The sequence below is a fragment of the Crocodylus porosus genome, unplaced genomic scaffold, assembly GCF_001723895.1.
Source record: "Crocodylus porosus isolate Cpor-Errol unplaced genomic scaffold, CroPor_comp1, whole genome shotgun sequence".
Classification (NCBI taxonomy): Eukaryota; Metazoa; Chordata; order Crocodylia; family Crocodylidae; genus Crocodylus; species Crocodylus porosus.
In genome coordinates this window covers 13646218-13662018 of record NW_017728916.1, presented here as the reverse complement: position 1 = coordinate 13662018, position 15801 = coordinate 13646218, and the positions used below count along the sequence as shown (strand labels likewise).

Sequence of the window (15801 nt, the reverse complement as noted above, 5' to 3'; positions counted from 1 at the left end):
TTCACTGATAGTAATGATCCAGTAGAAAGCATAGTACAAGCATTCAGCCTGCAACCTTGTTCTCTCTCCCCTGTTCCTTGAGCTTTCCCAGGACTGTGGGGATCCTAGTCTGGGGGAAGCATGCCTTGGTCTTCCTGGGCCAGATTGAGAATGTGGAGCTCACAGACTGGATCCAGACCCATCTGCTCCAGTCCCTCCTGTTCACAGGGACTCTGGTGTGAAAAGCAGGCAGGAGACCTGTGACAATGCCCCCTTGATTTACCTCCATGTCCAGAAGTGGGGGGGGGAGCAGCATAGTAAAGCCTCCTGCCTGCTTTTTACACTGGGGACTTCAGTGTGTGAGGAGCTGACATTGGATCAGCTAAAGCTGCTTCTCCCACTCCCCTCTTGCTTTATGGAAGGGTTGGGAGCAGGGCCCCCCAGACCTTCTCAGCTAGAGACAGACATTATACATAAACTGGCTTAATTGATCAGAAGCTGGTTTAAACCCATAACAGAACAGACATTCAGTGCACATAAACCTGGTTGAAAATAGCTGAAACTGGTTTGAGATAAATCTGGTTGAATGTAGGATCAGACTTAACTCATTTGGGTCAAACCCGTTTCTGAAACTTCTGTTCCAGACCACTTCCTGGTTTAAGTTAAATCAGTTCCCCAGCATCCCAGATGCTTTGCAGTTCTGGGCAGGGTGATGTTGTCTGCTCCAGAGAGCTAGGCTGCCTGAGCAGGGGCAGGGCGTGGCCAGAGGCATGGTCTCCTGAGGCAAAGGGAAGTTAGAATTGCATTTTTTAAATTCATTTCCTAGAAACATTCTTTGTTCCTTTAACAATTGTGTAATTAATTCTTTATAATAATTCAAAACTTTGCATAGTGTTAATATTATATGGGTGTGCGAAGCGGGCCATATTCAATTGAGATTCGGCCTGATTCAGAGGACAGTGATTTGATTCGTTGATTAGGATCACTGTCCTGAATCAATTTTGCCAAATCCAAATCTGAAGATTCGATGCTGATTCAGAGAATCAGTGATTTGGCCATAGACACAGCTTTAAATGTTTTTTTCTACATACCTCGAGTTACCAGGAACAGCTGGTGGAGCATCCCACAGGACCATGATGCGACCCCCACGTGCTCAGCGGTGGACTCCGCCACACTCTCCCAGTTCGGTGATTAGCCATGCGGGGATCCCGGCTGCCCCTCCAGACCCAGGTGGCACCAGTCACTGAGCCAGGGGGAAGGGAGAGAGTCCCTCATGTGCTCCACGGCAGACCTGGAAGTGGACCGAAAGTGCTTCTGCTCCACTTCTGGGTCTACTGCCAAGCATGCTGGGGACCCTCCCCCACGCTCCCATGGGACGCTTCATCCGCCCCACCATCTCAGTGCTCATGAGCTGCGTGGTACCTTGAGGTATGCAGAAAAAACATTTAAATCTGTGCCGATGTATCAATCATCAAATCTTTCCAAATCTCTCCAAATTGATTCAGAGGGTTCCGATTCAATTCGGAGAGATTAAAGGGTCTCCTGATTCGATTTGGATTCGGAGATTCAGCCACCGAATTGGGCCGAATCTCCGCTGAATCAAACTAGTGACCAAAACTTCACACAGCCCTAGTTAATTAACACAGTAGTTGCGGCTATGAGAAAAGGGTAACCACAGTTTTGCTCCCACTGTGAAGGTAAGCTGCTATTTTACAAAGACACCGGGGGCAACTTTAGCATAAACTAAAAATTCTTGAAACTGCCTTTCCTAAAATCTTAAACACAAAGGATAAATCATTGTCGAACAGCTTCTATTTGGAGTTGCTCTGGGATTAGAAAATTGTGGTTCATTGGTACAGAGCAGAGGTGTCAAATTGCCTTGGTCTTCCTGGGCCAGATTGAGAATGTGGGGAGCTCACAGACTGGATCCAGACCCATCTGCAGCAGCTGATCAAACAGCAACAGAGAGCCATGTGGGTTAACGCAGCTTTTGTATGTCCCACTGCCAGCAACATGCATCTTGCCCCCAAATTTCAAGCCTCTTCAGGAGTCACATGTGCTACATTATTTACACCTCTGGTACAGAGGAAAAGCCTCTTTATAACTGAAATTTAACCTTTATTAAAGTAACTTAACCAATATCTAAATGTATATTTCTCTGTGTACAATACCTATTGTAGTACCTTCTCTTCTGTCACTTAAAATTGCATAGCCCTTTCCTTCCCAGGTAGAGGCAATGTGGTCCTTTTCTGTTACTAAGTAGTCTACATTAATGCTTATTTTTCTGAGCTTCACGAAAAATACCCTTGCAAGGGGCATAAGTCCATTCAGAATGAGGCCCCAGGGATAATGCAGATACATTTCAATTAAATACGTTCCTGCTATAGTAGACCTTGATCAGTGTGACATTTTTCTGAAAATGAAAAAGTGTACGTGACTCTAGAAATGTTTTCAATAGCTTGCCAATAGAACAAAGCATATCTTTCTTATTCGATTAACTTTGCATAAGCCTGAGATCAGGTTATCATAAACAATGAGCTTAATTGGTATGTAAGCAAGGGTATACCCTGTTTTGCAAACTGATGTGAGCTATAGGTTCACTTATCATTCAGACAGTTCTAACTTTCTCTCATTTAATTAAAAAGTGAATAACATAAAATTTTATTCTGGCAGAAAATGCTGGGAAAAATGGTTCTCAAGGATATTTACTCTGCATACAAAATGAATTTAGCAAGCACAAATTACAAATATGGGCTACAAAGAGTGCAAAAATGCACTACAAAGAGAGTAAAATGTCTGATAAAATACTGAAAATGGACCATTGTAAAATAGTAGGTTGCATCCATTTTTTTTCTGGATGCAACCTACTCATATTAATTATACATTTACTGTTTCTCTTTTACTATTAGCCATTAGCCATTTTTGGAAGTGAGTGCTATAGGTGTGTGTATCCAAAGACGGTGGTTATGCAGAAGTAAAATGTTAGAATTGTTTTGACCCTTCTACTATTGAAATGCAACTGATGTTTGAATGTAAATATTTAACAGGCCGCAGCAATTTAGGACAAGACTAGATGCAAAGGGAGAAAAGAATAGCACTTTGGAAATAAATTGCAAGTGAACCTTGCCAAAATGTAGTTATCCAAATTATCCAATTTCATCAGGATCTGTAAGTAAATTCCTAGTTCTTGGAAAAAAAGCTTTGCCAAGCTCCTGGAAAATGTCTTACTTCCAATTGTAAGATGTTTAGGCCTTACTCCTTATGTTTTTCTTAAGTGTATGTAATGTGTAAATTTATGAGGTGTTTTGCAAATATGTAAGGACATATTATGATATGTCTTTACAAAAAATTAAATAAGCTTGTAGCATTTCCTTTGTAGGTTTAATGTAGGTGGTCTGGATTGTAACAGAAATAAAGATGAAGCGGTATAGTTCCTGGACTATGGACCCAAGGTCCCTAGAAGACTTTAGTTGCTGGGGAAGGTAAGGGAGGGGGGCAGAAGGGGTTAGCCCATATTGAAGACTTCATAGCTTCTGTATTTACAGCTGCAGTTATCTGTGCTCTTATTAAATGAATTCTAAAACATAGTAAGGGTCTTCAAGAATATCTTGCTGTCCTTGTAGGCTGTTTGACATGCTGCCCATATACATTTTTCCTCCATTCTGTTCTGTGTTACATTTCTGGTCCCTGCATCAATAGCCAGGCAAAAACTACAGCTGCAGCACTACGTGAAGTCCTAAGGCTTTCGTAACTTTTATTATGAGGCACTGAGAAATCTGCCAAAAGTTATCTGGGCTTATCTGCTTGATAGATGATGTTAAACTAAAGCTAGAATGGAAGACTGTTGCAGTGATCACAGGGATAGGGTGGAATATACGTAGGAGAAATCATTGAGAAATTATAATGAGGAAACATCATATTAATTGAATTATCTTGGTTTTTGGTATCATTTTATTTATACTTTGCAGTGCTGTATAAGTAATCATTAAGGCTTTTCCTCTACATTCAGATGTGGACAGAATTAGGTGCTTTTTTTCTATGCATCATACCTACACAGTTTCCAGTGAACAGAATAACATTTGAAGTTATAATATGCTTTCTTTGTTTTCTTCTATTCAACTTCATTTGATGTCATTGTGAACAAATTCTCCAGCTTTTCTTTTATCGTAGTAGCTTATTTATAAGTATTGCGTGTCCTGTTTGTGCTGCAAGAGCCAGAACAGATATCAAAGACTTTTTTATGTTTAGTGGATGGCTGCATATCTAGCTTACCACATATTAAGTTGTTTTTTTCACATTGTTTTTATGAAGACAGTGATAAAAATACCAATTCTGTCTAACTTTAAGCTGCAAATGAGATGTATGGTCCTTGTATGTTTTATTCTTGCATATAGAGAGGTTTGGCCTATATTTTAGGAAAACGTACTTTTATCATATTTTGTATCCTTTTGAGGCAAGGTTTTAAATGGTAATACTGTTGCCATTAGATTTGATACAGTTGTACTAGTAGAACTTAAGGATCTATTTTCTAAAATGTCAGCACGTTGTGGGCACAAAAATTGAAAACTCCTAGGCTAGGGAGGGACATTGCACCTTAACCAGTTTAAGTGATCAGAACTTGTTTTATTTTTACACTTGTAACAGGACGTAAGTTTAGTGCACATAAACCACTTTCAAAATGGTGGAAACTGATTTGAGATAAATGTGGGTGAATGTAGTATCAGACTTAACTGATCTGAGTCAAACGAGTTTATGCAATGTCTGTCCCAGACCCCTTCCTGGTTTAAATTAAACCAGAGTCCCCCAGCATCCCAGATGCTTTGCAGGCCTGGGCTAGGCTATCTGCTCCAGAAAGCAGAACTGACCCTGCCCCTCTGCTCCCTAGCCAGCATTCCAGCAGAGACTGCAGGCATAGCAGGGTCTGCCTTGCTTCTCCCTGCCCCCCCCCCCTTGCTGCTCGCTGCTTACTGCTCAGGCAGGGATTCTCCCCTCCCTTCCATCTCCCACAGCACAGACTCAGTTTAGTTCTGTACTTCAGGAGGGACGTGGACAACATGGAGACGGTCCAGAGGAGGGCCACTTGCATAATCAGGGGGCAGCAGGCCAGGCCCTATTAGAAGAGGGTATCAGACCTGAACCTGTTCAGACTCCACAAGAGAAGGCTGAGGGAGGATCTAGTGGCCATTTACAAAGTAGTCAGAGGAGACCAGCAGGCATTGGGGGAGTCCCTGTTCCCCTGAGCACTACCAGGAGTGACTAGAAATAACAGTCACAAGCTGGCAGAGGGTAGATTCAGACTAGACATCAGGAGGCACTGCTTCACTGTCAGGGTGGCTAGGATCTGGAACCAACTTCCAAGAGAAGTGGTGCTCACTCCTACCCTGGGGGTTTCATAGTTTCTAGGGTCGGAAGGGACCTGAGCAGATCATCTAGTCCAACCCCCTGCCATGGCAGGAAAGAGTACTGGGGTCAAACAACCCCAGCAAGATGTTCATCTAACCTCCTCTTAAACACCCCCGGGGTAGGAGCCTGCACCACTTCTCTTGGAAGTTGGTTCCAGACCCTAGCCGCCCTGACAGTGAAGTAGAGCCTCCTGATAGCTAACCTAAACCTACCCTCTGCCAGCTTGTGACCATTATTCCTGGTCACTCCTGGCAGCACACGGGGGAACAGGGACTCCCCCAATACCTGCTGATCCCCCCCTGACTAGTTCATAACAGGCCACAAGATCCCCCCCTCAGCCTTCTCTTTTGGAGGATGAACAGGTTCAGGTCCTGTAGCCTCTCCTCATAGGGCCTGCCCTGTTGTCCCCTGATCATATGAGTGGCCCTCCTCCATGTTGTCGACATCCCTCTTGAAGTGTGGTGCCCAGAACTGGATGCAGTATTCCAACTGCGGCCTGACCAGTGCCGCAGAGAGGGGGAGGATCACCTCTTTGGACCTGCTTGAGATGCATCTGTGGATGCATGACAAGGTGCGGTTGGCCTTCCTGACTGCCGGCCCATGTTCATCTTGGAGTCAATGATGACCCCAAGATCCTTTTCCTCCTCCGTGCTGACAAGAGAGGAATTCCCTAACCTGTAGGGTCTTCAAGAGGAAGCTAGATGAACACCTTGCCAGGGTCGTATGACCCCAGTACTCTTTCCTGCCATGGCAGGGGGTTGAACTTGATAATCTACTCAGGTCCCTTCCAGCCCTACCAACTATGAAACTATGAAGACCGCAGCCCTATGGACCTAGGCATGTGGTATGCTAGCTAATGCTGAGAGGTGTCTCTATGCGCGTCTCCAAGTTCACTGGGACAGGCAGACAAAGCAGTGTCCACTTAGAGCTTTTTGGAGCTAATCAGCAGGTCAGCTGGTAATGTCCCTCTGTTCCTTCCTTGGAAAAAGCTATATAAGAAGAGCTTGAACTAATAAGAGAAGCTTTTGTTTTGTTCATGGCAGTGTTTATCAGCCCTCTGCTGGCTCCCTTGCCTATAAAGTTTGCAAACTGTATGAAGAAGCATGGAGAGGGAGATTGAAAAGTTTGGTAGCATCAAAAGATGCATGCTCTGCACACAAACCACCCCTGCTTTGCTTTAGAGTCCTAGCCAGGGGCTAGGGTCTGGCAACACTTCTGCCCTTTGAGCAGCAAGCATGGAAAAGCCTAGGACATGCCAGCATCTGGTCACACCCCCACCAGGCTTACTATGGAAGGGAAGGGGAGGGCTGCTCTAGCACTCCCCAGTTTCTAGCCTGAGCCACTGCAGGCATGTGTCTGATTTTCCTCAGTCTGGAAAGAATGGCTGTGCAGTTGCAAACCGGTGCAACCTAGGCAAGTTAGACAGACATTCAAAGATTGAATCAATTCAGGCTCAGGCTTTTTGAATGTTTGTCCCTAGCCCTTTGCATTCAAAGTTGACACTGGCCAGTCATTGCCACACTGACAAACCTAAGGCCCATCCTAATTCAGTGGTGATTCTCAGGCTTATATCTCCTTTTCATAATTTACTTGATTTATTTCCAAAACAGACTGCTAACTTGTGTCTTCACCCAACATGTTCTCCTACCACTTCTTTCTTTTCAATGTAAGAACAATTTTAAAAGCCCCATGGAAAGACTAAACATGGAACATTTAACATTTGAAAGTGCTGTTTTAAGAGAAACAGAACATGGGTACTTGCTGTAAAAACTATTTTCCAGGCTCAGCTGCAGTGGTCATTGCTGCTCCTGCAGTACTAACTGCAAGTGGATTTTAAAAAGAAAATGTATTTTTGGATTAAGTGTTGATGTTTATATGAGGTCTAATTGATGATATTTGTCATGGAAATGATAAAGTAAATACAATATTAATGCTGCGAGTGCTAAATGTTATCTAAGGAGTATTTAGTACCCCCACTGAATAAAGTAATACAAAGGTGTTATTCTTCATATTCATGTTCTTTTCCCCTTTTGATGAGACCCAGAAATTGTTATTTGATAAGCGTTTTCCATCGAAAACAGAGAGAATAGATTCACAAGTGTGTGAAGGATTGTAGTTGCTCTGAGGCAAATGTACTAAATAAACATATATTTTATCATCCCCAGATTCATCAGACGTCTGTTTTTTACCTTTACAACACATTCATCTAGGTTAATTTAGCAGTACATGGACTATGCCAAAATACATTTTTTTTTTTCCTAAGGTATAGAACTCTTAAATGTACTGCAGAAACAGCTGCAATGTAATGCAAATGCTGGCAGTTTCAATAAATGATTACTGTAAAAAGTGAAGATACCTTAATCTCTTTGTTCTGTTCCTGAGATGGATTAAGTGTCAGATTCATATAGTTATTTGTGTAGGTTTAAAAATCTATTCATGTAGGTATAAAAATCTGATGTGCCTTGTGCACATAACCTCTGATGTACAGTAACTATTTGTACTGTTCTTATCCAAATTCTGATAAACTACAAGCTACCATGAGGCATGCAGCAATCCAGAGTGCCTTGCTTCTTGACATGTGATGTGTTGCAGGTATGGACTAGAAGATGTTGCATTAGAAAGATTACATTTAAAATTTGAAAACTTATATTGAGTTGTGTTCAGAGAGAGAGAGTTTCTATAGCTGTAACAGAAATTGTTTGTGAAAATACTGTACACATTTAATCCTTAGATTTTATTCTTAATATTTCATTTTAAGAAAAAATGGTAAAGAAGTTATATATAAGAACACTGTTCACAGCTGATGGAAGTGGTATAAAAACGTCTAAGTAAATGTTACTTTTTAATATAACTATATAATAAAACAAGGGCAAGAAATAAAGTGTTAATATTGTCATTCCATCTCAAGCCAACATTTGTCAGGAGCCAACTATGAGGAAGAACAACCTGAGTTTAGGAAAAATTCTGTGCAATTAGAAGGCTATGGATCCAAACATTTCCAGACAGATAGGGTTTTTTTTCTTTTAACTTTTTTTTTCAATATAAGATTAGCTTCACTCTCTAGAAGACCATTTCAAATCAGCTGTAAATAGCTAGTTAGTTGTATGAGAATTTAACTGATTCATTGTAATGTTTGACTTAAGGTAAATTGGAGGATTGGGCCAAAACATCTCATGAGGTTTAACAAGGACAAGTGGAAAACCGTGCACTTAGGACGGAACAATCCCATGCACCAGTACAGTCTGGGGGCTGACTGGTTGGGCAGCAGCTCTGCAGAAAAGGACCTGGGGGTTACAGTGGACAAGAAGCTGAATATGAGCCACCAGTTGCCCTTGTTGCCAGGAAAGCTAACAGGATACTGGGCTGCATTGGTAGGAGCATTGACAGCAGGTCAAGGGAAGTGATTATTCCCCTCTGTTCAGCAGTGGTGAGGCCACATCTTACTGTGTTCAGTTTTGAGGCCCCCCCACTACAGAAAGGTTGTGGACCAATTGAAGAGTCTAGCGGAGGGCAACAAAAATGGTGAGGGGGTTGGGGAACATGACATATGAGGATAGGCTGAGGGAACTGGGCTCATTTAGTCTGGAGAAAGAAGACTGAGGGAAATTTAATAGCAGTCTTCAAGTACCTGAAGGGAGGTTCCAAAGAGGATGGAGCTGGACTGTTCTCAGTGGTAGCAGATGACAGAACAAGGAGCAATGATCTCAGGTTGCAGCATGGGACATTTACATTAGATATTAGGAAGAATTTTCTCACTAGGAGGGTAGTAAAATACTAGAACAGGTTACACAGAGAAGTGGTGGAAATCTCCATCTTTGGAGGTTTTTAAGACCTAGCTAGATAAAACTTTTGCTGGAATGATCTAGTTGGGGATGGTCCTGCTTTGAGCCAGGGGGTTGGGCTAGATGACCTCCTGAGGTTTCTTCCAACCCTAACTTTCTATGATTCAGTTGAGGTACATGAAGAAAATGCATTCTACATGTTTCTCAGATAGTTTCTCAATGATACTGGATTTGATAAGACAATTATTTGCTTTGTTAAACAATATATTTTATTGTGATTAAATGTACAAGTTCACATCAGTAGAAGGAAACATTTAATGAATTTAATCAGTGGAAAGCCTCAGATAGCCTCCATATTATATGCTCAGAAATCAGATAAATGCATAACCTTCCGCCCGCCTATAACTTACACAAGAGAGGGACTAAACTCAAATGGTCAAAAAGCCTGAGACTGAATCTGTTCGGTTTTTGCAGGTTAATCTAAACTGCAGAGATTAAACTGAAAAACCCCCCCAGATATGATGTAAAAATCACGGTTCGTTTCTTTGGAGGCTCATGAATATTAATGATCCTTCAGGCATACATTGTTGGTGATACAAAAGCTATATATTTGCAAATAGGGTCAGAGAGAGAAGACAAAAGACCAAACTCTCTCTGCCCGCGGGGAACATTCCCCAGCAGGCTTTTATCCCCTCTCTCCTGAGCACGTGTACAGAAGCAGGAACTCTTACAACTCATTTCCGGTTCATACAAACATATATGAAATGACGTTACGTCATACATCGCATGTGTATTATAATTAACTACTTAAGTATGCGGGGCGGATAGGCTTATATGTATTAGTTAATTGCGCTTGCTCAGAAAGTACTTTAGGTTACAAAAAGTTCAAACTCAAGGACAAGATAGCAATTATTCTTATCTACCCTGAGAAATGTAGGGGGCATGAAAGGAAGTGTGATTTAGTGTAACAAAGAGATAGTAAATTTGCAGAACAAAGAGAGAGTGATACCTTAATACAAAGAGCCCTTAGGAGCCTTTTTTTTCCTTCAATCTCCAACCCCCCTCTTCCACCAGGGAGACAGGGAGAGCTAGCAGCTGTGCTGTTCTAACAACACTATTGATAATGCATTTTTAATAATATTTCTAACAGATACACGTTTACTTTTTATTCAGAAAATGTAGCCATATGCCTGCAGCAGCATCTCACCAGAAGCCAGGGGGCACTAGAGCACAGATCTCTGGCACACAGCCAGCCTGGGCTATGTGTTCGCTTCCTGTTCCTGCTGCCCCTTGAGGTCTCTGGGATGTGTAGTCCAGGCCCACAGCAGGAGGACTCTTCCTACTTCTAGGCAACCCCAACCAGGGTTTGCCTGGGAGAGGGTTGGGGGACAGACCCTGCCTTCCCTCCTTTCTTCCTCTCTCTCCCCCACCAACCCTTCTCTGCTGGAGCAGACAGCACAGCCCCGCCCAAGGTTGGAAAGCATGCTGGGATGCTGGGTGATTTAATTTGAACCAGGAAAGGGTCTGGGACAGAAGTTTCATAAACCAGTTTGGTCCAAATCAATTAAGTCTGATACTACATTCAGCCAGGTTTATCTTAGACCAGTTTCAGCCATTTTGAAAGCAGTTTGTGTACTGAACTTATGTTCCGTGACAGGTTTAAATTGTTTCTGATTACTTAAACCAGTTTATGTTTAATTTCTGTCCCTAGCCAAGGTATAACTGCTCCAAAATGGAGCTAGCACTAACACAAATCAACATTTGAGCTGCTCAAAGTACAGTGTGTAACAAGACCCTTCCTATCAGCATGTGGAGGTCAGTGGAACAACCTGCCTGGGTTCTATTGTTCATCTTCAACAGGCTATGTCATGAATTCTTTTTTAAGCTTTCCGTACAAAGAAACTGCATCTTTCTCTGAAGGGGTAATTTATAGTTCCATTGACTTTATCAGAACACTTTTAAAACAGCAATATTCTTCATTTCACAAAAAAATCATAATGTGATGACTTAGCTCAGACTTTTGGACTATATGATATGATTCGGTGAAAATTCTAGGTATCTGGTCTGCCTTCTGCTAATAATACTAGGTAATAGTGTGGGATTTCAGAAGTCATTCTGGTACAATCATGAGTTAAACATCTCATCTGTTAACTAAGTGATCAGTAGCTAAATTATGATGTAATATATTCCCTCAATAACCTCTTTTTGTCAATATATGACTTGAAGATATTCATTTGGTTACTTTTAAGTTTATATTATAGTAATTATCCTCTAAGTACAACATTGATGTGTACAGTCAGAAACCACAGGATAGCATATTCCATCATCTACATGAGGTGCTAGGGCACAGTAACCAGAGTTACTGTACAATAGTGCCAACAAATGTTTTTTAAGTGACTCTCCTGTGTGTTAGCTTAATAATACTGTGCAGTAGCGTAGTAGCACCATCAGTGCTGTGGCGCACTATTGCGCAGTATATTATTTGTTTGCTGCACAGTCAGTGTCTCATGAAGGCATACCCTGTGTCATGCAAATTGTAGTGATATCAGTAAACTAGCAGAATTGGGGTGTGTTGGACATGTGCTGTAGTGGAATGCAGCATACAACAACAAGTTTAGAAGCTAAGCTCTATTTCCTTGATTAAATGTACCAACCAGAGCTATTGGATTTTATTATGTAGTTGCTATATTGTCTGAATACAATTAAATGCCAGTTAATAATATGTTTACTGGCAGCTTCAGTTACTGGACAGCATCTGTTCAAGAGAAACTTTTATTTGTTTTGATATTGAATGTCACTTTCATTCAACAGTAAGTGCTATCTGAATTATAAGGTCCATAATTAGTCTCTTAAAACAGACATGGTGTACAGAGTACATCTGTAATACATTAAAGTGTAAACTTAGAAAAGTAGCTTGCTGCCAAAACTGTATATTTACTGTAAACAGATCTATGATTAAAATACCAGAAAATATTGATGGCCTATTGGACACACTGGTCAGAAAACTATTGAAAAGCTTGTTGAAAATATTATGCAAAAACATCAGTGTCTTTAGCTTCTTCTTCAGTTTTGATGACCAGTTGCAAAAAGACACCTTGACTCTAAGTGAGATCACACAGACTACAGATAATATCAGTTATTCTAATTTGTGAATTACTTATCATAATGTTATATGTATTTATTCTCACATTATAATACCTGCAGGCACTTACAATGAGCCAAGAATGATAAAATAAAATCAGTAAATAAAAAGATGTGTTCTATTGTAAGTCTTTAATTTAAAAAAACTGCACCCATATTTTGAAATATAACGTTTATTAAACCTTGGCTAAAAATGTAATATAAAAACTGGTCCAAGTGAAAGTGAGCCCAAACCCCTACTCTGAACAGTTCCAGAAATCAATAAGTTCTGGTAGGCAACCAAACTTTATAAAGATGGGATCCTTGTCTAGTTCACTGTAGCTGTATTTGCTTAGTGGTCTTGTCCTTGACATTTATGGAATTAGGTATGCTGTTAAGATAAAGTTGTATTTTATGAGTCTTTAAACTGCTATTTACAATTAGAGTGGGTTAGATCACACTCCAAGCTGCCAAGCAGGACCCAGGTTATTCCAGGCATCAAGTATTAGTCACAAAACTAATCCTAGAGATGGCATTGTACTACCATCACAATTGTGGATATGGCCCTGCAATCAAATTCTCCATATCGAGGTTAGGTATGACAGACGACAACTTCATTGTAATGTTTCTAATTTAAAACTGTTTGTGCTGAAATAATGTTACATGTCTTAGTTTTCTAACATACTTATATGGGAGGAGGGAAACAGACAGTGAAGCCTGAGTTGCTTGTCCTATATACCAGAAAAGCCAGGCATCAAAGAATTTAAGAGAACAGGGTGGGCTTGGGGATGACATCCAGGAGGTATCCAGGAAAGTGAGGAATATCAACACCACAAGCATTCCCTTAGAGCATGGCAATCTGAAGCAAGGAAGCATTCAGGCTACTTTGGGATGCTTGGACCATGCTGATTGGAGAGAGAACAGCTGAGCTTATCTTGGAATGCTCAGGACTTCTGAACCCTTTGGAGGGAACAAGGTCTTGATCTATTGCCTTTCCCGTCCCACCCCCATCCCCTTTCCCCCCGTAACTAAATGCCTTTCTTTGAAGAGGATCTGTTTTGCTGCTTGGAATTTGGGGGTGTACTCCTTACCCTTTTGAAGTATCCCTCCTTTGGCAGAGGTCTCAATTGGAAGCAACTCCCTGAGGCATGGCCACAAATAGCCAGGAAAGGTCACAGACCCAAAGGCTGCAGTCTCAGAATTGAAAGGAGTCGGGTTGTCCCCCATCTTCTCTAGAAGGTACTCCTGGTCTGGATTTCACAGGTTGTAGAAGTCCCAAGCAAGCACTTTCCCGGGGCTATCTGTGACAGTAGCTAATAGCAAAATGGGTCCTCAGTGTGTGCAAATTGCTAGAAATATGGACCACTACCCTGCTAATTGTGCCACACTCATATACTACTCCAGCAGTTACGCTGTGGATGCCCCTTGAAAACTATTCTCCGTGTTGCTGAAGTAAAAAAAAAAAAAAAAAGAAAGCTTGCAATACATACCTAGTTTCCTACCCCAAAGGGTAATTGCCTAAATCTTTCAGCCTTCCAGCTAATTCAATAGCAAATTAAAGCAGCCAAAACCAGGGGAAGGAGGATAAACTTTAGGAAACTCCTCATTAGAGAAAAACCCATGGCTAGGTACAGATATTCAAAAACTATGGGGCAGAATCAAGCTAAGTTTTCTGTTAGCTATCAATCTAAGCTATGCCACTAACAGAACAGGCTGGATTCTGCCATTTTTAAACCAATCTGTGTGTGCTGAACTTTTCTTCAGTTAGAGGTAAAGACTGTCTTCTACTTATACCAGTAAAAGTGTAATGTGTTTACTTGGCCTATGTGTTCTTGCCTCTCATGTTAAAACATGGTAGTTTGGTAGCAATTCACTGCCACTTTAATCGACGTCTAGGTTTATACAGTCATTTACTTTGATATTCTATAAATTGTATTATGTTTACCAACTGAACTAACTAGCTGGTAGGATGGCCATCCAGTGAAAAGAGGCTGGAATTCACATAAATGTTTCTTAGACATTGAAGGAATTCGTAGGTTATTTGTTGTTCATTTAAAACCATCTCTGAATACGAACAAATAGGAGCAAGACCCTTGCGGAAATGGGACTCTCCTTACTAATGACTAATGAAATATATCATGCCATTGTCCTTTGGTGAAAGCATTTTTATTCTAGGAATCTCTTGTTTGAAAGACCACGGAGAACAATGTTAAATTCATGAAAATAAATGTAAAAGTAGAAATATGAAAAGTTTTGCTTTCCTATTTCTCCAGTAGCTTCACTTTAATTGCACTGAGATTTAATTTTACTTTTCATCGTATTCCCAGAGGGTGATGAGATGGGAGTGATGGATAATCTGCTCGAAGCCCTGCAGTCAGGAGCAGCTTTCAGGGATCGTAGGAAACGAACACCAAGATGTCAGGGTAAGACATTTTCTAGAAACTTTTGGTTATGAATTACAAAGAAGAAATAATCTAGTGTTCAAAGCAAGGGAAAAAAGTACCTTGCAAAGGCTTTTAACAGCTTTCATTGAAAGTTGGTCTTTCAGTTCTAGTGTGAAATCTCAGCAGGTTATAGCTGTGTGATCACAAGTTTTATCTGGGTAACTGTGTCTTCAGATAGCTGTAGACTGTGGGAAAAAAAAAAAAAGAACAAGGCCTCCTACTGTGTTTAATACAACAGTTGATTTTTTTTCTTTTTATACACACTTGTATTTTTTGTTTTCTCTCTTATAATTATATCAGTATAAATAATTTATTTGTTGTGATTTGCCCTAAAAATGTCACAGTACCTTCTCATACAAGAGGACTGATACACGTGGCCAATTTGTATTTTTCTGGTGTGACTTAACTTGTACAAGTTGGGTTGAAAGCTATACTGTTTATGGGGAATAAATTAACCAAAGCTTCATGCTACTAAGTAACCAAGTGCACACAATTTGTCAGATACATAAAATATTTAAATTGTTTTTTCTGCACAACTACCACTTATTAAAGCTCATGGCAACATATATTAGATTTCATTGTTTTTTCATTTTGAACATCTCATGGCAACAATGGTATTTTAATAAATCAAACTTGAAAACTACATATAAAAATCAAACCATTGAGTTAGATCCATGCTTAGGATTTAAAAGAATGGTGCTGCTGGTGGAAGTTAACCTTGTAGCAAAGCTTATTAATCCATAAAAGTACATGGTTTGGCAGCACCGTACCTAGACTTCTGGCGGCCCCAGGTGAACTTTTAGCATTGGGCCCCCCTGCCCTGGGCAGGAAAGAGTGCTGAGGTCAGATGACCCCAACCAGGTGCTTATCTAGGCTCCTCTTAAAGACCTCCAAGGTAGAAGACAGCATCAGATCTCTTGGGAGCCCATTCCAGATTCTGGCAGCTCTTACCATAAATAAGTTCTTCCTGATGTCTAACTTGAATCTGGTCTCTGTCAGTTTGTGGCTCTTGTTCCTAGTTATCCCAAGGGGTGCCCTGGTAAACAAAGCATCTTCTATTCCTGGCTGCCCCC

The 15801-nt window shown here is 41.0% G+C and overlaps 1 protein-coding gene across 2 annotated transcripts in view; it reads left to right on the top strand.

The window, feature by feature from the left end:
- The window catches only part of DIAPH2 (diaphanous related formin 2), a 686654-nt gene that overhangs the window by 510632 nt on the left and 160221 nt on the right, over nucleotides 1-15801 (top strand). For both annotated transcript variants that reach the window (XM_019536467.1, XM_019536466.1), the window contains one exon: nucleotides 14612-14707. In XM_019536467.1, the coding sequence (XP_019392012.1) occupies nucleotides 14612-14707 (96 nt within the window). The remainder of the gene's footprint in view (nucleotides 1-14611; nucleotides 14708-15801) is intronic.